Source organism: Oncorhynchus clarkii, chromosome 23 (genome assembly GCF_045791955.1).
Source record: "Oncorhynchus clarkii lewisi isolate Uvic-CL-2024 chromosome 23, UVic_Ocla_1.0, whole genome shotgun sequence".
Taxonomy (NCBI): domain Eukaryota; kingdom Metazoa; phylum Chordata; class Actinopteri; order Salmoniformes; family Salmonidae; genus Oncorhynchus; species Oncorhynchus clarkii.
The window spans coordinates 62862078-62887122 of NC_092169.1; the positions used below are offsets into that span (position 1 = coordinate 62862078).

Genomic DNA, 25045 nt, shown 5'->3' on the forward strand with positions numbered 1-25045 from the left:
GGGTTAGAGTTATAACTATAGTTCCCTGGAGGAGGGTTAGAGTTATAACTATAGTTCCCTGGAGGAGGGTTAGAGTTATAACTGTAGTTCCACTGGAGGAGGGTTAGAGTTATAACTATAGTTCCACTGGAGGAGGGTTAGAGTTATAACTATAGTTCCACTGGAGGAGGGTTAGAGTTATAACTAGTTCCACTGGAGGAGGGTTATAGTTATAACTATAGTTCCACTGGAGGAGGGTTAGAGTTATAACTATAGTTCCCTGGAGGAGGGTTAGAGTTATAACTATAGTTCCACTGGAGGAGGGTTAGAGTTATAACTATAGTTCCACTGGAGGAGGGTTAGAGTTATAACTAGTTCCACTGGAGGAGGGTTAGAGTTATAACTATAGTTCCGCTGGAGGAGGGTTAGAGTTATAACTGTAGTTCCCTGGAGGAGGGTTAGAGTTATAACTAGTTCCACTGGAGGAGGGTTAGAGTTATAACTATAGTTCCCTGGAGGAGGGTTAGAGTTATAACTAGTTCCACTGGAGGAGGGTTAGAGTTATAACTAGTTCCACTGGAGGAGGGTTAGAGTTATAACTAGTTCCACTGGAGGAGGGTTAGAGTTATAACTATAGTTCCACTGCAGGAGGGTTAGAGTTATAACTATAGTTCCACTGGAGGAGGGTTAGAGTTATAACTAGTTCCACTGGAGGAGGGTTAGAGTTATAACTATAGTTCCCTGGAGGAGGGTTAGAGTTATAACTATAGTTCCACTGGAGGAGGGTTAGAGTTATAACTAGTTCCACTGGAGGAGGGTTAGAGTTATAACTATAGTTCCACTGGAGGAGGGTTAGAGTTATAACTATAGTTCCCTGGAGGAGGGTTAGAGTTATAACTATAGTTCCACTGGAGGAGGGTTAGAGTTATAACTAGTTCCACTGGAGGAGGGTTAGAGTTTTAGTTAGTTCCACTGGAGGAGGGTTAGAGTTATAACTATAGTTCCACTGGAGGAGGGTTAGAGTTATAACTATAGTTCCACTGGAGGAGGGTTAGAGTTATAACTATAGTTCCCTGGAGGAGGGTTAGAGTTATAACTATAGTTCCCTGGAGGAGGGTTAGAGTTATAACTATAGTTCCACTGGAGGAGGGTTAGAGTTATAACTAGTTCCACTGGAGGAAGGTTAGAGTTATAACTATAGTTCCACTGGAGGAGGGTTAGAGTTATAACTATAGTTCACTGGAGGAGGGTTAGAGTTTTATTTAGTTCCACTGGAGGAGGGTTAGAGTTATAACTATAGTTCCACTGGAGGAGGGTTAGAGTTATAACTATAGTTCACTGGAGGAGGGTTAGAGTTTTATTTAGTTCCACTGGAGGAGGGTTAGAGTTATAACTATAGTTCACTGGAGGAGGGTTAGAGTTTTATTTAGTTCCACTGGAGGAGGGTTAGAGTTATAACTATAGTTCCACTGGAGGAGGGTTAGAGTTATAACTATAGTTCCACTGGAGGAGGGTTAGAGTTATAACTAGTTCCACTGGAGGAGGGTTAGAGTTATAACTAGTTCCACTGGAGGAGGGTTAGAGTTATAACTATAGTTCCACTGGAAGAGGGTTAGAGTTATAACTATAGTTCCACTGGAGGAGGGTTAGAGTTAGAACTATAGTTCCCTGGAGGAGGGTTAGAGTTATAACTATAGTTCCACTGGAGGAGGGTTAGAGTTATAACTATAGTTCCACTGGAGGAGGGTTAGAGTTATAACTATAGTTCCACTGGAGGAGGGTTAGAGTTATAACTAGTTCCACTGGAGGAGGGCTAGAGTTATAACTAGTTCCACTGGAGGAGGGTTAGAGTTATAACTATAGTTCCCTGGAGGAGGATTAGAGTTATAACTAGTTCCACTGGAGGAGGCTTAGAGTTATAACTATAGTTCCACTGGAGGAGGATTAGAGTTATAACTATAGTTCCCTGGAGGAGGGTTAGAGTTATAACTAGTTCCACTGGAGGAGGGTTAGAGTTATAACTATAGTTCCCTGGAGGAGGGTTAGAGTTATAACTAGTTCCACTGGAGGAGGGTTAGAGTTATAACTAGTTCCACTGGAGGAGGGTTAGAGTTATAACTATAGTTCCACTGGAGGAGGGTTAGAGTTATAACTAGTTCCACTGGAGGAGGGTTAGAGTTATAACTAGTTCCACTGGAGGAGGGTTAGAGTTATAACTATAGTTCCACTGGAGGAGGGTTAGAGTTATAACTATAGTTCCCTGGAGGAGGGTTAGAGTTATAACTAGTTCCACTGGAAGAGGGTTAGAGTTATAACTATAGTTCCACTGGAGGAGGGTTAGAGTTATAACTAGTTCCACTGGAGGAAGGTTAGAGTTATAACTATAGTTCCACTGGAGGAGGGTTAGAGTTATAACTATAGTTCCCCTGGAGGAGGGTTAGAGTTATAACTATAGTTCCACTGGAGGAGGGTTAGAGTTATAACTATAGTTCACTGGAGGAGGGTTAGAGTTTTATTTAGTTCCACTGGAGGAGGGTTAGAGTTATAACTATAGTTCCACTGGAGGAGGGTTAGAGTTATAACTGTAGTTCCCTGGAGGAGGGTTAGAGTTATAACTAGTTCCACTGGAGGAGGGTTAGAGTTATAACTAGTTCCACTGGAGGAGGGTTAGAGTTATAACTATAGTTCCACTGGAGGAGGGTTAGAGTTATAACTATAGTTCCCTGGAGGAGGGTTAGAGTTATAACTATAGTTCCCTGGAGGAGGGTTAGAGTTATAACTATAGTTCCACTGGAGGAGGGTTAGAGTTAGAACTATAGTTCCCTGGAGGAGGGTTAGAGTTATAACTATAGTTCCACTGGAGGAGGGTTAGAGTTATAACTATAGTTCCACTGGAGGAGGGTTAGAGTTATAACTATAGTTCCACTGGAGGAGGGTTAGAGTTATAACTATAGTTCCACTGGAGGAGGGTTAGAGTTATAACTATAGTTCCACTGGAGGAGGGTTAGAGTTATAACTATAGTTCCCTGCAGGAGGGTTAGAGTTATAACTGTAGTTCCACTGGAGGAGGGTTAGAGTTATAACTAGTTCCACTGGAGGAGGGTTAGAGTTATAACTATAGTTCCACTGGAGGAGGGTTAGAGTTATAACTAGTTCCACTGGAGGAGGGTTAGAGTTATAACTATAGTTCCCTGGAGGAGGGTTAGAGTTATAACTAGTTCCACTGGAGGAGGGTTAGAGTTATAACTATAGTTCCCTGGAGGAGGGTTAGAGTTATAACTGTAGTTCCACTGGAGGAGGGTTAGAGTTATAACTAGTTCCACTGGAGGAGGGTTAGAGTTATAACTATAGTTCCACTGGAGGAGGGTTAGAGTTATAACTAGTTCCACTGGAGGAGGGTTAGAGTTATAACTAGTTCCACTGGAGGAGGGTTAGAGTTATAACTATAGTTCCACTGGAAGAGGGTTAGAGTTATAACTATAGTTCCACTGGAGGAGGGTTAGAGTTAGAACTATAGTTCCCTGGAGGAGGGTTAGAGTTATAACTATAGTTCCACTGGAGGAGGGTTAGAGTTATAACTAGTTCCACTGGAGGAGGGTTACAGTTATAACTATAGTTCCCTGGAGGAGGGTTAGAGTTATAACTGTAGTTCCACTGGAGGAGGGTTAGAGTTATAACTAGTTCCACTGGAGGAGGGTTAGAGTTATAACTAGTTCCACTGGAGGAGGGTTAGAGTTATAACTATAGTTCCACTGGAGGAGGGTTAGAGTTATAACTAGTTCCACTGGAGGAGGGTTAGAGTTATAACTAGTTCCACTGGAGGAGGGTTAGAGTTATAACTATAGTTCCACTGGAGGAGGGTTAGAGTTATAACTATAGTTCCCTGGAGGAGGGTTAGAGTTATAACTATAGTTCCACTGGAGGAGGGTTAGAGTTATAACTATAGTTCCCTGGAGGAGGGTTAGAGTTATAACTAGTTCCACTGGAGGAGGGTTAGAGTTATAACTATAGTTCCCTGGAGGAGGGTTAGAGTTATAACTGTAGTTCCACTGGAGGAGGGTTAGAGTTATAACTAGTTCCACTGGAGGAGGGTTAGAGTTATAACTATAGTTCCACTGGAGGAGGGTTAGAGTTATAACTATAGTTCCACTGGAGGAGGGTTAGAGTTATAACTAGTTCCACTGGAGGAGGGTTAGAGTTATTACTAGTTCCACTGGAGGAGGGTTAGAGTTATAACTAGTTCCACTGGAGGAGGGTTAGAGTTATAACTAGTTCCACTGGAGGAGGGTTAGAGTTATAACTATAGTTCCACTGGAGGAGGGTTAGAGTTATAACTAGTTCCACTGGAGGAGGGTTAGAGTTATAACTATAGTTCCACTGGAGGAGGGTTAGAGTTATAACTATAGTTCCACTGGAGGAGGGTTAGAGTTATAACTATAGTTCCATTGGAAGAGGGTTAGAGATATAACTAGTTCCACTGGAGGAGGGTTAGAGTTATAACTATAGTTCCCTGGAGGAGGGTTAGAGTTATAACTGTAGTTCCACTGGAGGAGGGTTAGAGTTATAACTAGTTCCACTGGAGGAGGGTTAGAGTTATAACTATAGTTCCACTGGAGGAGGGTTAGAGTTATAACTATAGTTCCACTGGAGGAGGGTTAGAGTTATAACTAGTTCCACTGGAGGAGGGTTAGAGCTATAACTATAATTCCACTGGAGGAGGGTTAGAGTTATAACTAGTTCCACTGGAGGAGGGTTAGAGTTATAACTAGTTCCACTGGAGGAGGGTTAGAGTTATAACTATAGTTCCACTGGAGGAGGGTTAGAGTTATAACTAGTTCCACTGGAGGAGGGTTAGAGTTATAACTATAGTTCCCTGGAGGAGGGTTAGAGTTATAACTAGTTCCACTGGAGGAGGGTTAGAGTTATAACTATAGTTCCACTGGAGGAGGGTTAGAGTTATAACTATAGTTCCCTGGAGGAGGGTTAGAGTTATAACTATAGTTCCCTGGAGGAGGGTTAGAGTTTTAGCTAGTTCCACTGCAGTAGTCTGCTGATTGATTCAGAGTGTTTCCATGGCTAGCAGGTAGCGTGACATCATACACCACAGCATCTGTATCGTTCCATTAGCAGCAGGCTGGCTGCTGGCAGAGGTCACATAGTGAATGGTGATGCTGCATTTATAGTTAGCATTAAAGCAAAGTGGTCTTTGTTTTGCTTATATTATCATGCTGCTTGACCTCTATGGGTAGAGTTAGTGGTATCAAAAGTTAGTAGTATGAAAGGTTAGGGCTAATAAAGGTTGGGGTTATTGAATGGTTGATCTAGGGTTAGAGAGAATGGTATCAGCAGTTAAGGTTAGGGTTAGTGTGATGAATGGTTGATCTGGGGTTAGAGAGAGTGGTATCAACAGTTAGGGTTAGTTAAGGTTAGTGGTATGAATGGTTAGGGTTAGTTAAGGTTAAGGTCAGTGTGATGAATGGTTCATCTGGGGTTAGAGATAATGGTATCAGCAGTTATGGTTAGTTAAGGTTAGTGGTATGAATGGTTAGGGTTAGTTAAGGTTAAGGTTAGTGTGATGAATGGTTGATCTGGGGTTAGAGAGAATGGTATCAACAGTTAGGGTTCGTTAAGGTTAAGGTTAGTGGTATGAATGGTTAGGGTTAGTACTGGTTAGGGTTAGTGGTATGAATGGTTGATCTGGGGTTAGAGAGAATGGTATCAGCAGTTAGGGTTAGTACTGGTTAGGGTTAGTGGTATGAATGGTTAGGGTTAGTACTGGTTAGGGTTAGTGGTATGAATGGTTGATCTGGGGTTAGAGAGAATGGTATCAGCAGTTAGGGTTAATACTGGTTAGGGTTAGTGGTATGAATGGTTAGGGTTAGTACTGGTTAGGGTTAGTGGTATGAATGGTTGATCTGGGGTGAGAGAGAGTGGTATCAACAGTTAGGGTTAATCCTGGTTTGGGTTAGTGGTATGAATGGTTGATCTGGGGTTAGAGAGAGTGATATCAGCAGTTAGGGTTAGTACTGGTTAGGGTTAGTGGTATGAATGGTTGATCTGGGGTTAGAGAGAGTGGTATCAACAGTCAGGGTTAGTACTGGTTTGTGTTAGTGGTATGAATGGTTGATCTGGGGTTAGAGAGAGTGGTATCAACAGTCAGGGTTTGTACTGGTTAGGGTTAGTGGTATGAATGGTTGATCTGGGGTTAGAGAGAATGGTATCAGCAGTTAGGGTTAGTTAAGGTTAAGGTTAGTGTGATGAATGGTTCATCTGGGGTTAGAGAGAATGGTATCAACAGTTAGGGTTAGTTAAGGTTAAGGTTAGTGTGATGAATGGTTGATCTGGGGTTAGAGAGCATGGTATCAGCAGTTAGGGTTAGTACTGGTTAGGGTTAGTGGTATGAATGGTTAGGGTTAGTACTGGTTAGGGTTAGTGGTATGAATGGTTGATCTGGGGTTAGAGAGAATGGTATCAGAAGTTAGGGTTAGTACTGGTTAGGGTTAGTGGTATGAATGGTTAGGGTTAGTACTGGTTAGGGTTAGTGGTATGAATGGTTAATCTGGGGTTAGAGAGAGTGGTATCAACAGTTAGGGTTAGTACTGGTTAGGGCTAGTGGTATGAATGGTTGATCTGGGGTTAGAGAGAGTGGTATCAACAGTTAGGGTTAGTTAAGGTTAGGGTTAGTGTGATGAATGGTTAATCTGGGGTTAGAGAGAATGGTATCAACAGTTAGGGTTAGTACTGGTTAAGGTTAGTGGTATGAATGGTTGATCTGGGGTTAGAGAGAGTGGTATCAGCAGTTAGGGTTAGTGGTATTAATGGTTAGGGTTAGTGGTATGAATGGTTGATCTGGGGTTAGAGAGAGTGGTATCAACAGTTAGGGTTAGTACTGGTTAGGGTTAGTGGTATGAATGGTTGATCTGGGGTTGGAGAGAGTGGTATCAGCAGTTAGGGTTGAAGTTAGTGGTGTAACCGGTTGATGTTTCACTGCCTTGCTTCACAACAGAGGAACCTGTTGTGTAACTGAGTTGTGGGTATCGTTATTCATTATCGTTGTAATGGATCAACACTTTAATGAACTGTGACACAGTCCATGGAAATGACTATCTCTATGTACAGTTAGTTCAACTTCTCTCTGTCATGTGAGTCTTGTTGGGGAATAATCAGAATTAGTTGGTAACATAGATGTTTTATATTCATCATATGTGTGTAAGTTACTTCTCATCAGAATGTGTTTGTATAATACTGTGGCAGGGTTGCAGTATCTGTTCTCTGTCAGGACTAAGTTACTTCTCATCAGAATGTGTTTGTATAATACTGTGGCGAGGTTGCAGTATCTGTTCTCTGTCAGGACTAGGTTATTTGGGCCGCAGAGAGGGGAGAGGTCAAGCGTGTATCTCTTGGCTCCACAATGTCTGTGTGCCAGTCAATGTGTCTCTGTGATCTTGTCAAGATAGGATGGATTTGATATATGCCTGTTGATATGGATATTGTTTAGGTTCTGAGTTTGAGAAAATAACATAGTTTAGGAGACAAAGCTGAACCCTCAGAGGGTGGAGTATACTAACTACTGTGATATGTGGTTGTCCCACCTAGCTATCTGAATATACTAACTAAATCAAATCAAATCAATTTTTATTTGTCACATACACATGGTTAGCAGATGTTAATGCGAGTGTAGCGAAATGCTTGTGCTTCTACTTCCGACAATGCAGTAATAACCAACAAGTAATCTAGCTAACAATTCCAAAACTACTACCTTATAGACACAAGTGTAAGGGGATAAAGAATATGTACATAAAGATATATGAATGAGTGATGGTACAGAGCGGCATAGGCAAGATACAGTAGATGGTATTGAGTGCAGTATATACATATGAGATGAGTATGTAAACAAAGTGGCATAGTTAAAGTGGCTAGTGATACATGTATTACATAAAGTTGCAGTAGATGATATAGAGTACAGTATATACATATACATATGAGATGAATAATGTAGGGTATGTAAACATTATATTAGGTAGCATTGTTTAAAGTGGCTAGTGATATATTTTACATCATTTCCCATCAATTCCCATTATTAAAGTGGCTGGAGTTGAGTCAGTGTGTTGGCAGCAGCCACTCAGTGTTAGTGGTGGCTGTTTAACAGTCTGATGGCCTTGAGAAAGAAGCTGTTTTTCAGTCTCTCGGTCCCAGCTTTGATGAACCTGTACTGACCTCGCCTTCTGGATGATAGCGGGGTGAACAGGCAGTGGCTCGGGTGGTTGTTGTCCTTGATGATATTTATGGCCTTCCTGTGACATCGGGTGGTGTAGGTGTCCTGGGGGGCAGGTAGTTTGCCCCCGGTGATGCGTTGTGCAGACCTCACTACCCTCTGGAGAGCCTTACAGTTGTGGGCGGAGCAGTTGCCGTACTAGGCGGTGATACAGCCCGACAGGATGCTCTCGATTGTGCATCTGTAGAAGTTTGTGAGTGCTTTTGGTGACAAGCCAAATTTCTTCAGCCTCCTGAGGTTGAAGAGGCGCTGCTGCGCCTTCTTCACGATGCTGTCTGTGTGGGTGGACCAATTCAGTTTGTCTGTGATGTGTACGCCGAGGAACTTAAAACTTACTACCCTCTCTACTACTGTTCCATCGATGTGGATAGGGGGCCGTTCCCAGGTGGTGAGGGTAGGCAACAACATCTCCTCCCCGCTGATCCTCAACACTGGGGCCCCACAAGGTTGCGTTCTGAGCCCTCTCCTGTACTCCCTGTTCACCCACGACTGCGTGGCCACGCACGCCTCCAACTCAATCATCAAGTTTGCGGACGACACAACAGTGGTAGGCTTGATTACCAACAACGATGAGACGGCCTACAGGGAGGAGGTGAGGGCCCTCGGAGTGTGGTGTCAGGAAAACAACCTCACACTCAACGTCAACAAAACTAAGGAGATGATTGTGGACTTCAGGAAACAGCAGAGGGAACACCCCCCTATCCACATCGATGGAACAGTAGTGGAGAGGGTAGCAAGTTTTAAGTTCCTCGGCATACACATCACAGACAAACTGAATTGGTCCACTCACACAGACAGCATCGTGAAGAAGGCGCAGCAGCGCCTCTTCAACCTCAGGAGGCTGAAGAAATTCGGCTTGTCACCAAAAGCACTCACAAACTTCTACAGATGCACAATCGAGAGCATCCTGGCGGGCTGTATCACCGCCTGGTATGGCAACTGCACCGCCCTCAACCGTAAGGCTCTCCAGAGGGTAGTGAGGTCTGCACAACGCATCACCGGGGGCAAACTACCTGCCCTCCAGGACACCTACACCACCCGATGTCACAGGAAGGCCATAAAGATCATCAAGGACATCAACCACCCGAGCCACTGCCTGTTCACCCCGCTATCATCCAGAAGGCGAGGTCAGTACAGGTGCATCAAAGCTGGGACCGAGAGACTGAAAAACAGCTTCTATCTCAAGGCCATCAGACTGTTAAACAGCCACCACTAACACTGAGTGGCTGCTGCCAACACACTGACACTGACTCAACTCCAGCCACTTTAATAAATGGGAATTGATGGGAAATGATGTAAATATATCACTAGCCACTTTAAACAATGCTACCTTATATAAATGTTACTTACCCTACATTATTCATCTCATACGCATACGTATATACTGTACTCTATATCATCGACGGTATCCTTATGTAATACATGTATCACTAGCCACTTTATACTATACTATGCCACTTTGTTTACATACTCATCTCATTTGTACATACTGTACCCGATACCATCTACTGTATCTTGCCTATGCTGCTCTGTACCATCACTCATTCATATATCCTTATGTACATATTCTTTATCCCCTTACACTGTGTACAAGACAGTAGTTTTGGAATTGTTAGTTAGATTACTTGTTATTACTGCATTGTCGGAACTAGAAGCACAAGCATTTCGCTACACTCGCATTAACATCTGCTAACCATGTGTATGTGACAAATAAAATTTGATTTGATTTGATTTGATTTGATTTGTTCCTACTACTGTGATATGTGGTTGTCCCACCTAGCTATCTGAATATCCTAACTACTGTGATATGTGGTTGTCTCACCTAGCTAATTGAATATACTAACTACTGTGATATGTGGTTGTCTCACCTAGCTATCTGAATATACTAACTACTGTGATATGTGGTTGTCCCACCTAGCTATCTGAATATACTAACTACTGTGATATGTGGTTGTCTCACCTAGCTATCTGAATATACTAACTACTGTGATATGTGGTTGTCTCACCTAGCTATCTGAATATACTAACTACTGTGATATGTGGTTGTCCCACCTAGCTATCTGAATATACTAACTACTGTGATATGTGGTTGTCCCACCTAGCTATCTGAATATACTAACTACTGTGATATGTGGTTGTCCCACCTAGCTATCTGAATATACTAACTACTGTGATATGTGGTTGTCCCACCTAGCTATCTGAATATACTAACTACTGTGATATGTGGTTGTCCCACCTAGCTATCTGAATATACTAACTACTGTGATATGTGGTTGTCTCACCTAGCTATCTGAATATACTAACTACTGTGATATGTGGTTGTCCCACCTAGCTATCTGAATATACTACCTACTGTGATATATGGTTGTCCCACCTAGCTATCTGATGATGAAAGCACTAACTGTAAGGTGCTCTGGATAAGAGCTTCTGCTAAATGACTAACATGTAATAATCTATGATGTGATGCTGTGAGTGTTGTTGTGGCTCATTGCTGTCTACACCTCTTCTCTCATCTCCTTTCCTCTCTCATCTCCATCATCTCCTCCCTGTCTCTCTCCTTTCATCACCTCCTCCTCTCCTCTCCTTTCCTTTCATCACCTCCTCCTCTCCTCTCCTTTCCTCTCTCCTCTCCTCCCCTCTTCCAGAAAGGCTTCACTCCCCTCCATGTTGCAGCTAAGTATGGGAAGATGGAAGTGGCCAACCTTCTGCTGCAGAGACACACTGTGCCCGATGCAGCTGGGAAGGTACCGTAGTCACCATGGAAACAGGGTAGTTAGCTAGTCTGGTAGTCAGTAGTGCATCTCACTGATAGTAATAGTAACGTACAGCACAGATAGTTCTCACTGATGTCATATGAGTTATTCTCATATTGGTTCATTATAATGTAACTACACATCAGTATTCTTGCAGTGCTACTAACCAGGTTTCCATCCAACCTTTTTAATTTGTCGGTAAAATGTGTTATTTGAGAAATGGCGGTGAAAACGCCTTTTGTGTGCAAATATTGATTAACCATCACATGGAAGGAAGCTTGGGATTCACGCGATGATATGTTGTGTGGTCCTCCCACTACGACTCCGGCTTGGAGCTACGCAATGATATGTTGTGTGGTCCTCCCACTACGACTCCGGCTTGGAGCTACCCGATGATATGTTGTGTGGTCTTCCCACTATGACTCCGGCTTGGAGCTACGCGATGATATGTTGTGTGGTCCTCCCACTACGACTCCGGCTTGGAGCTACGAGATGATATGTTGTGTGGTCCTCCCACTACGACTCCGGCTTGGAGCTACGCAATGATATGTTGTGTGGTCCTCCCACTACGACTCCGGCTTGGAGCTACCCGATGATATGTTGTGTGGTCTTCCCACTATGACTCCGGCTTGGAGCTACGCGATGATATGTTGTGTGGTCCTCCCACTACGACTCCGGCTTGGAGCTACGCAATGATATGTTGTGTGGTCCTCCCACTACGACTCCGGCTTGGAGCTACCCGATGATATGTTGTGTGGTCTTCCCACTATGACTCCGGCTTGGAGCTACGCGATGATATGTTGTGTGGTCCTCCCACTACGACTCCGGCTTGGAGCTACGAGATGATATGTTGTGTGGTCCTCCCACTACGACTCCGGCTTGGAGCTACGCAATGATATGTTGTGTGGTCCTCCCACTACGACTCCGGCTTGGAGCTACCCGATGATATGTTGTGTGGTCTTCCCACTATGACTCCGGCTTGGAGCTACGCGATGATATGTTGTGTGGTCCTCCCACTACGACTCCGGCTTGGAGCTACGAGATGATATGTTGTGTGGTCCTCCCACTACGACTCCGGCTTGGAGCTACGCGATGATATGTTGTGTGGTCCTCCCACTATGACTCCGGCTTGGAGCTACGCGATGATATGTTGTGTGGTCCTCCCACAATGACTCCGGCTTGGAGCTACGCGATGATATGTTGTGTGGTCCTTCCACTACCACTACGACTCCGGCTTGGAGCTACGAGATGATATGTTGTGTGGTCCTCCCACTACGACTCCAGCTTGGAGCTACGCGATGATATGTTGTCTGGTCCTCCCACTACGACTCAGGCTTGGAGCTACGCGATGATATGTTGTGTGGTCCTTCCACTACGACTCCGGCTTGGAGCTATGCGATGATATGTTGTGTGGTCCTCCCACTATGACTCCGGCTTGGAGCTACGCAATGATATGTTGTGTGGTCCTTCCACTACCACTACGACTCCGGCTTGGAGCTACGAGATGATATGTTGTGTGGTCCTCCCACTACGACTCCAGCTTGGAGCTACGCGATGATATGTTGTCTGGTCCTCCCACTACGACTCAGGCTTGGAGCTACGCGATGATATGTTGTGTGGTCCTTCCACTACGACTCCGGCTTGGAGCTATGCGATGATATGTTGTGTGGTCCTCCCACTATGACTCCGGCTTGGAGCTACGCGATGATATGTTGTGTGGTCCTCCCACTATGACTCCGGCTTGGAGCTACGCGATGAAATGTTGTGTGGTCCTCCCACTACGACTCTTTCATTTGATTATTAGCTGGATGAAGAAACTGTATGAATGAAGGTCCATTATCATGTATACAGGTTGGATTTGGTTTGAGTCATTTAGAAGTAGATTGAGGTTGGATGTGGTTTGACTCATTTAGAAGTAGATTGAGGTTGGATTTGGATTGAGTCATTTAGAAGTAGATTGAGGTTGGATTTGGTTTGACTCATTTAGAAGTAGATTGGGTTTGTTTCCCCAACATGTGTTTGACACCCCTGCTCTAGAGAGAGTTGCCCCTGTTATTATGCTGAAACACTCTGATCAATCTAACATCAAATCAAATGTATTTATAAAGCCCTTCTTTGATCAGCTGATATCTCAAAGTGCTGTACAGAAACCCAGGCTAAAACCCCAAACAGCAAGCAATGCAGGTGTAGAAGCACGGTGGCTAGGAAAAACTCCCTAGAAAGGCCAAAACCTAGGAAGAAACCTAGAGAGGAACCAGGCTATGAGGGGTGGCCAGTCCTCTTCTGGCTGTGCCGGGTGGAGATTATAACAGAACATGGCAAAGATGTTAAAATGTTCATAAATGACCAGCATGGTCAAATAATAATAATCACAGTAGTTGTCGAGGGTGCAGCAAGTCAGCACCTCAGGAGTAAATGTCAGTTGGCTTTTCATAGCCAATTACTAAGAGTATCTCTACCGCTTCTGCTGTCTCTAGAGAGTTGAAAACAGCAGGTCTGGGACAGGTAGCACGTCCGGTGAACAGGTCAGGGTTCCATTGCCGCAGGCAGAACAGTTGAAACTGCAGCAGCAGCACGGCCAGGTGGACTGGGTACAGCAAGGAGTCATCATGCCAGGGCCATGAGGCATGGTCCTAGGGCTCAGGTCCTCCGAGAGAGAGAAAGAAAGAGAGAATTAGAGAGAGCATAGTTAAATTCACACAGAACACCGGATAAGACAGGAGAAGTACTCCAGATATAACAGACTGACCCTAGCCCCCCGACACATAAACTACTGCAGCATAAATACTGGAGGCTGAGACAGGAGGGGTCAGGAGACACTGTGGCCCCATCCGATGATACCCCCGGACAGGGCCAAACAGGAAGGATATAACCCCACCCACGTTGCCAAAGCATAGCACCCACACCACTAGAGGGATATCTTGGTCCGAGACTGAACATGTCTTTATTCAACGGACAAAGACAGTATTGGAATTGTTCTAACTGATTTATATTTCAACCACTTCAGATCCCAGTTTGTCATCCTTCCACTGTGTTGGGCTAAGTGCCTCCACTTTCAGTCCAACACTAATGCAGCTGTGTATGCCGTTTCTATAGAGTGGTCTAACTCCCCTACATGTAGCTGCTCACTATGACAACCAGAAAGTGGCTCTGCTGCTGCTGGACCAGGGAGCTTCACCGCACGCTGCTGCCAAGGTAGGTATCACTTACACATTTACACCACAGCAGACGCTCTTATCCAGAGCCACTTACAGGATCCGTTAGGGTTAAATGCCTTGTACAAAAGCACATGATGGGCTCCCGGACATGATCGGGAGTCCCATAGGGCGGCACACAATTGGCCCAGCGTCATCCGGGATAGGGGAGGCCACTACCACACCAGTGTCAGACCACTACTGCACCAGTATCAGACCACTACCAAACCAGCATCAGACCACTACCACACCAGCATCAGACCACTACCACACCAGTATCAGACCACTACCACACCAGCATCAGACCACTACCACACCAGCATCAGACCACTGCCACACCAGTATCAGACCACTATCACACCAGTATCAGAGCACTACCACACTAGCATCAGACCAGACCATACCAGTATCAGACCACTACCACACCAGTATCAGACCAGACCACTACCACACCAGTATCAGACCAGACCACTACCACACCAGTATCAGACCAGACCACTACCACACCAGTATCAGACCAGACCACTACCACACCAGTATCAGACCAGACCACTACCACACAAGTTTCAGACCACTACCACACAAGTTTCAGACCACTACCACACCAGTTTCAGACCACTACCACACCAGTTTCAGACCACTACCACACCAGTTTCAGACCACTACCACACCAGTTTCAGACCAGACCACTACCACACCAGTTTCAGACCACTACCACACAAGTTTCAGACCACTACTGCACCAGTATCAGACCACTACCACACCAGTTTCAGACCAGACCACTACCACACCAGTTTCAGACCAGACCACTACCACACCAGTTTCAGACCACTACCACACCAGTTTCATACCAGACCACTACCGCACCAGCATCAGACCACTACCACACCAGAATCAGACCACACCAGTATCAGACCACTACCACACCAGTATCAGACCAGACCACTACCACACCAGTTTCAGACCACTACCGCACCAGCATCAGACCACTACCACACCAGAATCAGACCACACCAGTATCAGACCACTACCACACCAGTATCAGACCAGACCACTACCACACCAGTATCAGACCACTACCACACCAGAATCAGACCACACCAGTATCAGACCACTACCACACCAGTATCAGACCAGACCACTACCACACCAGTATCAGACCACTACCACACCAGCATCAGACCACTACCGCACTACTACCACACCAGAATCAGACAACTACCACACCAGTATCAGACCACTACCACACCAGTATCAGACCAGACCACTACCACACCATTATCAGACCACTACCACACCAGCATCAGACCACTACCACACCAGTATCAGACCACTACCACACCAGCATCAGACCACTACCACACCACTACCACACCAGAATCAGACCACTACCACCCCAGCATCAGACCACTACCACCCAAGCATCAGACCACTACCACACCATTATTAGACCACTACCACACCAGTGTCAGACCACTACCACACCAGTATCAGACCACTACCGTACCAGCATCAGACCACTACCACACCAATATCAGACAACTAGTACACCAGTATCAGACCACTACCACAGCAGTATCAGACCACTACCACACCAGTATCAGACCACTACCACACCAGTGTCAGACAACTACCACACCAGTATCAGACCATTACCACACCAGTATCATACCACTACCACACCAGTATCAGACCACTAGCACACCAGTATCAGACCACTACCACACCAGTATCATACCACTAGCACACCAGTATCAGACCACTAGCACACCAGTATCAGACCATTACCACACCAGTATCAGACCATTACCACACCAGTATCAGACCACTAGCACACCAGTATCAGACCATTACCACACCAGTATCAGACCATTACCACACCAGTATCAGACCATTACCACACCAGTATCAGACCATTACCACACCAGTATCAGACCATTACCACACCAGTATCAGACCACTACCACACCAGTATCAGACCATTACCACACCAGTATCAGACCATTACCACACCAGTATCAGACCACTAGCACACCATTATCAGAATGTGAGGATGATTATACAATGTTTCTTTTAGGGTGAAAAAAACATTCCCTTGATTTTCCAAGAATGTTCCCAGAACACATTCCGTCTGTTCCTTTAATGTTGTAAGAATGACATAGCATTCTTTCATAGCATAGTGTTTTAGGTTTAACATAATATTCCATTTGACCTTGTCTTGGAGGTCCTCAGAACATTTCCTGAAAACAACAGACGAAATGTGTTCTGGGAACGTTCTGGGAACATTCTGGTAACATCAGGTGAATGTTTTTCCCATGATGTTCTGATCTGAAACAGCAGGATCTGTCAGGATCTGTCATGCTGGTATAAAGGATTTGGAGGCAGGTGCAGGAATACATAATAGGGTTTTTAACACACCCTAAACAAATACGTATACAAAACACTGGGATGTACCCAAACAAAAGTACGAGGGAAAACCTGGTAGAACGACATGGGAGGAAAATCAAATCAAATCAAATCAAATTTATTTGTCACATACACATGGTTAGCAGATGTTAATGCGAGTGTAGCGAAATGCTTGTGCTTCTAGTTCCGACAATGCAGTAATAACCAACAAGTAATCTAACTAACAATTCCAAAACTACTGTCTTGTACACAGTGTGAGGGGATAAAGAATATGTACATAAGGATATATGAATGACTGATGGTACAGAGCAGCATAGGCAGATACAGTAGATTGTATCGAGTACAGTATATACATATGAGATGAGTATGTAAACAAAGTGGCATAGTTAAAGTGGCTAGTGATACATGTATTACATAAGGATACAGTCGATGATATAGAGTACAGTATATACGTATGCCTATGAGATGAATAATGTAGGGTAAGTAACATTATATAAGGTAGCATTGTTTAAAGTGGCTAGTGATATATTTACATCATTTCCCATCAATTCCCATTATTAAAGTGGCTGGAGTTGAGTCAGTGTCAGTGTGTTGGCAGCAGCCACTCAATGTTAGTGGTGGCTGTTTAACAGTCTGATAGCCTTGAGATAGAAGCTGTTTTTCAGTCTCTCGGTCCCAGCTTTGATGCACCTGTACTGACCTCGCCTTCTGGATGATAGCGGGGTGAACAGGCAGTGGCTCGGGTGGTTGATGTCCTTGATGATCTTTATGGCCTTCCTGTGACATCGGGTGGTGTAGGTGTCCTGGAGGGCAGGTAGTTTGCCCCCGGTGATGCGTTGTGCAGACCTCACTACCCTCTGGAGAGCCTTACGGTTGAGGGCGGAGCAGTTGCCGTACCAGGCGGTGATACAGCCCGCCAGGATGCTCTCGATTGTGCATCTGTAGAAGTTTGTGAGTGCTTTTGGTGACAAGCCGAATTTCTTCAGCCTCCTGAGGTTGAAGAGGCGCTGCTGCGCCTTCTTCACAATGCTGTCTGTGTGAGTGGACCAATTCAGTTTGTCTGTGATGTGTATGCCGAGGAACTTAAAACTTGCTACCCTCTCCACTACTGTTCCATCGATGTGGATAGGGGGGTGTTCCCTCTGCTGTTTCCTGAAGTCCACAATCATCTCCTTAGTTTTGTTGACGTTGAGTGTGAGGTTATTTTCCTGACACCACACTCCGAGGGCCCTCACCTCCTCCCTGTAGGCCGTCTCGTCGTTGTTGGTAATCAAGCCTACCACTGTTGTGTCGTCCGCAAACTTGATGATTGAGTTGGAGGCGTGCGTGGCCACGCAGTCGTGGGTGAACAGGGAGTACAGGAGAGGGCTCAGAACGCACCCTTGTGGGGCCCCAGTGTTGAGGATCAGCGGGGAGGAGATGTTGTTGCCTACCCTCACCACCTGGGGGCGGCCCGTCAGGAAGTCCAGTACCCAGTTGCACAGGGCGGGGTCGAGACCCAGGGTCTCGAGCTTGATGACGAGCTTGGAGGGTACTATGGTGTTGAATGCCGAGCTGTAGTCAATGAACAGCATTCTCACATAGGTATTCCTCTTGTCCAGATGGGTTAGGGCAGTGTGCAGTGTGGTTGAGATTGCATCGTCTGTGGACCTATTTGGGCGGTAAGCAAATTGGAGTGGGTCTAGGGTGTCAGGTAGGGTGGAGGTGATATGGTCCTTGACTAGTCTCTCAAAGCACTTCATGATGACGGAAGTGAGTGCTACGGGGCGGTAGTCGTTTAGCTCAGTTACCTTAGCTTTCTTGGGAACAGGAACAATGGTGGCCCTCTTGAAGCATGTGGGAACAGCAGACTGGTATAGGGATTGATTGAATATGTCCGTAAACACACCGGCCAGCTGGTCTGCGCATGCTCTGAGGGCGCGGCTGGGGATGCCGTCTGGGCCTGCAGCCTTGCGAGGGTTAACACGTTTAAATGTCTTACTCACCTCGGCTGCAGTGAAGGAGAGACCGCAAGTTTTCATTGCAGGCCGTGTCAGTGGCACTGTATTGTCCTCAAAGCGGGCAAAAAAGTTATTTAGTCTGCCTGGGAGCAGGACATCCTGGTCCGTGACTGGGCTGGATTTCTTCCTGTAGTCCGTGATTGACTGTAGACCCTGCCACATGCCTCTTGTGTCTGAGCCGTTGAATTGAGATTCTACTTTGTCTCTGTACTGACGCTTAGCTTGTTTGATAGCCTTGCGGAGGGAATAGCTGCACTGTTTGTATTCGGTCATGTTACCAGACACCTTGCCCTGATTAAAAGCAGTGGTTCGCGCTTTCAGTTTCACACGAATGCTGCCATCAATCCACGGTTTCTGGTTAGGGAATGTTTTAATCGTTGCTATGGGAACGACATCTTCAACGCACGTTCTAATGAACTCGCACACCGAATCAGCGTATTCGTCAATGTTGTTGTCTGACGCAATACGAAACATGTCCCAGTCCACGTGATGGAAGCAGTCTTGGAGTGTGGAGTCAGCTTGGTCGGACCAGCGTTGGACAGACCTCAGCGTGGGAGCCTCTTGTTTTAGTTTCTGTCTGTAGGCAGGGATCAACAAAATGGAGTCGTGGTCAGCTTTTCCGAAAGGGGGGCGGGGCAGGGCCTTATATGCGTCGCGGAAGTTAGAGTAACAATGATCCAAGGTCTTTCCACCCCTGGTTGCGCAATCGATATGCTGATAAAATTTGGGGAGTCTTGTTTTCAGATTAGCCTTGTTAAAATCCCCAGCTACAATGAATGCAGCCTCCGGATAAATGGTTTCCAGTTTGCAAAGAGTCAAATAAAGTTCATTCAGAGCCAACGATGTGTCTGCTTGGGGGGGGATATATACGGCTGTGATTATAATCGAAGAGAATTCTCTTGGTAGATAATGCGGTCTACATTTGATTGTGAGGAATTCTAAATCAGGTGAACAGAAGGATTTGAGTTCCTGTATGTTTCTTTCATCACACCATGTCACGTTAGTCATAAGGCATACGCCCCCGCCCCTCTTTTTACCAGAAAGATGTTTTTTCCTGTCTGCGCGATGCGTGGAGAAACCTGTTGGCTGCACCGCTTCGGATAGCGTCTCTCCAGTAAGCCACGTTTCCGTGAAGCAAAGAACGTTACAGTCTCTGATGTCCCTCTGGAATGCTACCCTTGCTCGGATTTCATCAACCTTGTTGTCAAGAGACTGGACATTGGCAAGAAGAATGCTAGGGAATGGTGCACGATGTGCCCGTCTCCGGAGTCTGACCAGAAGACCGCCTCGTTTCCCTCTTTTTCGGAGTCGTTTTTTTGGGTCGCTGCATGGGATCCACTCCGTTGTCCTGTTTGTAAGGCAGAGCACAGGATCCGCGTCGCGAAAAGCGTATTCTTGGTCGTACTGATGGTGAGTTGACGCTGATCTTATATTCAGTAGTTCTTCTCGACTGTATGTGATGAAACCTAAGATGACCTGGGGTACTAATGTAAGAAATAACACGTAAAAAAACAAAAAACTGCATAGTTTCCTAGGAACGCGAAGCGAGGCGGCCATCTCTGTCGGCGCCGGAAGTAGAGGAGACCCGTAATACACAACGCACAAAACACACAGCACAGGCAGACATGTGAACAATAACACACAGCACAGGCTGAGACAACACATAGGGAACAATAACACACAGCACAGGCTGAGACAACACATAGGGAACAATAACACACAGCACAGGCTGAGACAACACATAGGGAACAATAACACACAGCACAGGCTGAGACAACACATAGGGAACAATAACACACAGCACAGGCTGAGACAACACATAGGGAACAATAACACACAGCACAGGCTGAGACAACACATAGGGAACAATAACACACAGCACAGGCTGAGACAACACATAGGGAACAATAACACACAGCACAGGCTGAGACAACACATAGGGAACAATAACACACAGCACAGGCTGAGACAACACATAGGGAACAATAACACACAGCACAGGCTGAGACAACACATAGGGAACAATAACACACAGCACAGGCTGAGACAACACATAGGGAACAATAACACACAGCACAGGCTGAGACAACACATAGGGAACAATAACACACAGCACAGGCTGAGACAACACATAGGTACTCACATCATCAATGGACATGAGGGCAACAGTACCGGAGGGAGCCGTGACAGGATCACAGTTCACTGACTGTATATTACATGGATGATATATTACCTGGATGATAGATGACTGTCTATTACCTGGATGATATATTACCTGGGTGATAGATGTCTGTATATTCCCTGGATGATATATTACCTGGGTGATAGATGACTGTATATTACCTGGATGATATATTACCTGGGTGATAGATGACTGTATATTACCTGGATGATATATTACCTGGGTGATAGATGACTGTATATTACCTGGATGATATATTACCTGGATGATAGATGACTGTATATTACCTGGATGATATATTACCTGGGTGATAGATGACTGTATATTACCTGGATGATATATTACCTGGGTGATAGATGACTGTATATTCCCTGGATGATAGATGACTGTATATTCCCTGGATGATATATTACCTGGGTGATAGATGACTGTATATTACCTGGATGATATATTACCTCGTTGATAGATGTCTGTATATTACCTGGATGATAGATGTCTGTATATTCCCTGGATGATAGATGTCTGTATATTCCCTGGATGATAGATGCCTGTATATTCCCTGGATGATATATTACCTGGGTGATAGATGACTGTATATTCCCTGGATGATAGATGACTGTATATTCCCTGGATGATATATTACCTGGGTGATAGATGACTGTATATTACCTGGATGATATATTACCTCGTTGATAGATGTCTGTATATTACCTGGATGATATATTACCTGGGTGATAGATGACTGTATATTACCTGGATGATATATTACCTGGGTGATAGATGACTGTATATTCCCTGGATGATAGATGACTGTATATTCCCTGGATTATATATTACCTGGGTGATAGATGACTGTATATTCCCTGGATGATATATTACCTGGATGATAGATGTCTGTATATTACCTGGATGATATATTACCTGGATGATAGATGACTGTATATTACCTGGATGATATATTACCTGGGTGATAGATGACTGTATATTACCTGGATGATATATTACCTCGTTGATAGATGTCTGTATATTACCTGGATGATAGATGTCTGTATATTACCTGGATGATAGATGTCTGTATATTCCCTGGATGATAGATGCCTGTATATTCCCTGGATGATAGATGATGTTCTGTCTGTGGTGTAGAATGGGTACCCTCCTCTGTGTTGTAATATGTTCTGTCTGTGGTGTAGAATGGCTATACTCCACTTCACATCGCGGCTAAGAAGAACCAGATGGAGATTGCCACGACGCTGCTGGAGTACGGAGCCGACACCAACGCTATGACACGTCAGGGCATCACACCGCTGCACCTGGCCTCTCAGGAGGGCAACGTAGACATCGTTACCCTGCTACTGGCCAGGGAAGCCACCATCAGCTTGGGCAACAAGGTGGGGGTTAGGGGTCAGGTGTTAGGGTTGTCCTGAGTTGTAATGTGGTATGTCCTGTCATGTGTTCTAATGTGGTATGTCCTGTCCTGTGTTCTAATGTGGTATGTCCTGTCCTGTGTCCTAATGTGGTATGTCCTGTCCTTTGTTCTAATGTGGTATGTCCTGTCCTGTGTTCTAATGTGGTATGTCCTGTCCTGTGTTCTAATGTGGTATGTCCTGTGTTCTAATGTGGTATGTCCTGTGTTCTAATGTGGTATGCCCTGTCCTGTGTTCTAATGTGGCATGTCCTGTGTTCTAATGTGGTATGTCCTGTGTTGTAATGTGGTATGTCCTGTGTTCTAATGTGGTATGTCCTGTGTTCTAATGGGGTATGTCCTGTCCTGTGTTCTAATGTGGTATGTCCTGTCCTGTGTTCTAATGTGGTATGTCCTATCCTGTGTTCTAATGTGGTATGTCATGTCCTGTGTTCTAATGTGGTATGTCCTATCCTGTGTTCTAATGTGGTATGTCCTGTCCTGTGTTCTAATGTGGTATGTCCTGTGTTCTAATGTGGTATGTCCTGTGTTCTAATGTGGTATGTCCTGTCCTGTGTTCTAATGTGGTATGTCCTGTCCTGTGTTCTAATGTGGTATGTCCTGTCCTGTGTTCTAATGTGGTATGTCCTGTCCTGTGTTCTAATGTGATATGTCCTGTCCTGTGTTCTAATGTGGTGTGTCATGTCCTGTGTTCTAATGTGGTGTGTCCTGTCCTGTGTTCTAATGTGGTATGTCCTGTCCTGTGTTCTAATGTGGTATGTCCTGTCCTGTGTTCTAATGTGGTGTGTCATGTCCTGTGTTCTAATGTGGTATGTCCTGTGTTCTAATGTGGTATGTCCTGTCCTGTGTTCTAATGTGGTATGTCCTGTCCTGTGTTCTAATGTGGTATGTCCTGTCCTGTGTTCTAATGTGGTATGTCGTGTCCTGTGTTCTAATGTGGTATGTCCTGTCCTGTGTTCTAATGTGGTATGTCCTGTCCTGTGTTCTAATGTGGTATGTCCTGTCCTGTGTTCTAATGTGGTATGTCCTGTCCTGTGTTCTAATGTGGTATGTCCTGTCCTGTGTTCTAATGTGGTATGTCCTGTCCTGTGTTCTAATGTGGTATGTCCTGTCCTGTGTTCTAATGTGGTATGTCCTGTCCTGTGTTGTAATGTGGTATGTCATATCCTGTGTTCTAATGTGGTATGTCCTGTCCTGTGTTCTAATGTGGTATGTCATGTCCTGTCCTTTGTTCTAATGTGGTATGTCCTGTCCTGTGTTCTAATGTGGTATGTCCTGTCCTGTGTTCTAATGTGGTATGTCCTGTGTTCTAATGTGGTATGTCCTGTCCTGTGTTCTAATGTGGTATGTCATGTCCTGTCCTGTGTTCTAATGTGGTATGTCCTGTCCTTTGTTCTAATGTGGTATGTCCTGTCCTGTGTTCTAATGTGGTATGTCCTGTCCTGTGTTCTAATGTGGTATGTCCTGTCCTGTGTTCTAATGTGGTATGTCCTATCCTGTGTTCTAATGTGTCCTGTCCTGTGTTCTAATGTGGTATGTCCTATCCTGTGTTCTAATGTGGTATGACCTGTCCTGTGTTCTAATGTGGTATGTCCTGTCCTGTGTTCTAATGTGGTATGTCCTGTCCTGTGTCCTAATGTGGTATGTCCTGTCCTTTGTTCTAATGTGGTATGTCCTGTCCTGTGTTCTAATGTGGTATGTCCTGTCCTGTGTTCTAATGTGGTATGTCCTGTGTTCTAATGTGGTATGTCCTGTGTTCTAATGTGGTATGCCCTGTCCTGTGTTCTAATGTGGCATGTCCTGTGTTCTAATGTGGTATGTCCTGTGTTGTAATGTGGTATGTCCTGTGTTCTAATGTGGTATGTCCTGTGTTCTAATGGGGTATGTCCTGTCCTGTGTTCTAATGTGGTATGTCCTGTCCTGTGTTCTAATGTGGTATGTCCTATCCTGTGTTCTAATGTGGTATGTCATGTCCTGTGTTCTAATGTGGTATGTCCTATCCTGTGTTCTAATGTGGTATGTCCTGTCCTGTGTTCTAATGTGGTATGTCCTGTGTTCTAATGTGGTATGTCCTGTGTTCTAATGTGGTATGTCCTGTCCTGTGTTCTAATGTGGTATGTCCTGTGTTCTAATGTGGTATGTCCTGTGTTCTAATGTGGTATGTCCTGTGTTCTAATGTGGTATGTCCTGTCCTGTGTTCTAATGTGGTATGTCCTGTCCTGTGTTCTAATGTGGTATGTCCTGTCCTGTGTTCTAATGTGGTATGTCCTGTCCTGTGTTCTAATGTGATATGTCCTGTCCTGTGTTCTAATGTGGTGTGTCATGTCCTGTGTTCTAATGTGGTGTGTCCTGTCCTGTGTTCTAATGTGGTATGTCCTGTCCTGTGTTCTAATGTGGTATGTCCTGTCCTGTGTTCTAATGTGGTGTGTCATGTCCTGTGTTCTAATGTGGTATGTCCTGTGTTCTAATGTGGTATGTCCTGTCCTGTGTTCTAATGTGGTATGTCCTGTCCTGTGTTCTAATGTGGTATGTCCTGTCCTGTGTTCTAATGTGGTATGTCGTGTCCTGTGTTCTAATGTGGTATGTCCTGTCCTGTGTTCTAATGTGGTATGTCCTGTCCTGTGTTCTAATGTGGTATGTCCTGTCCTGTGTTCTAATGTGGTATGTCCTGTCCTGTGTTCTAATGTGGTATGTCCTGTCCTGTGTTCTAATGTGGTGTCCTGTTGTTCTAATGTGGTATGTCCTGTCCTGTGTTCTAATGTGGTATGTCCTGTCCTGTGTTCTAATGTGGTATGTCCTGTCCTGTTCTAATGTGGTATGTCCTGTCCTGTGT

The 25045-nt window shown here is 45.0% G+C and overlaps 1 protein-coding gene across 1 annotated transcript in view; it reads left to right on the forward strand.

Moving 5' to 3' along the window:
* The window catches only part of LOC139381245 (ankyrin-3-like), a 201276-nt gene that overhangs the window by 66125 nt on the left and 110106 nt on the right, over positions 1 to 25045 (forward strand). The window contains exons 16-18 of the mRNA XM_071124721.1: positions 10900 to 10998; positions 14104 to 14202; positions 21980 to 22177. Coding sequence (XP_070980822.1) covers positions 10900 to 10998; positions 14104 to 14202; positions 21980 to 22177 — 396 coding nt within the window. The remainder of the gene's footprint in view (positions 1 to 10899; positions 10999 to 14103; positions 14203 to 21979; positions 22178 to 25045) is intronic.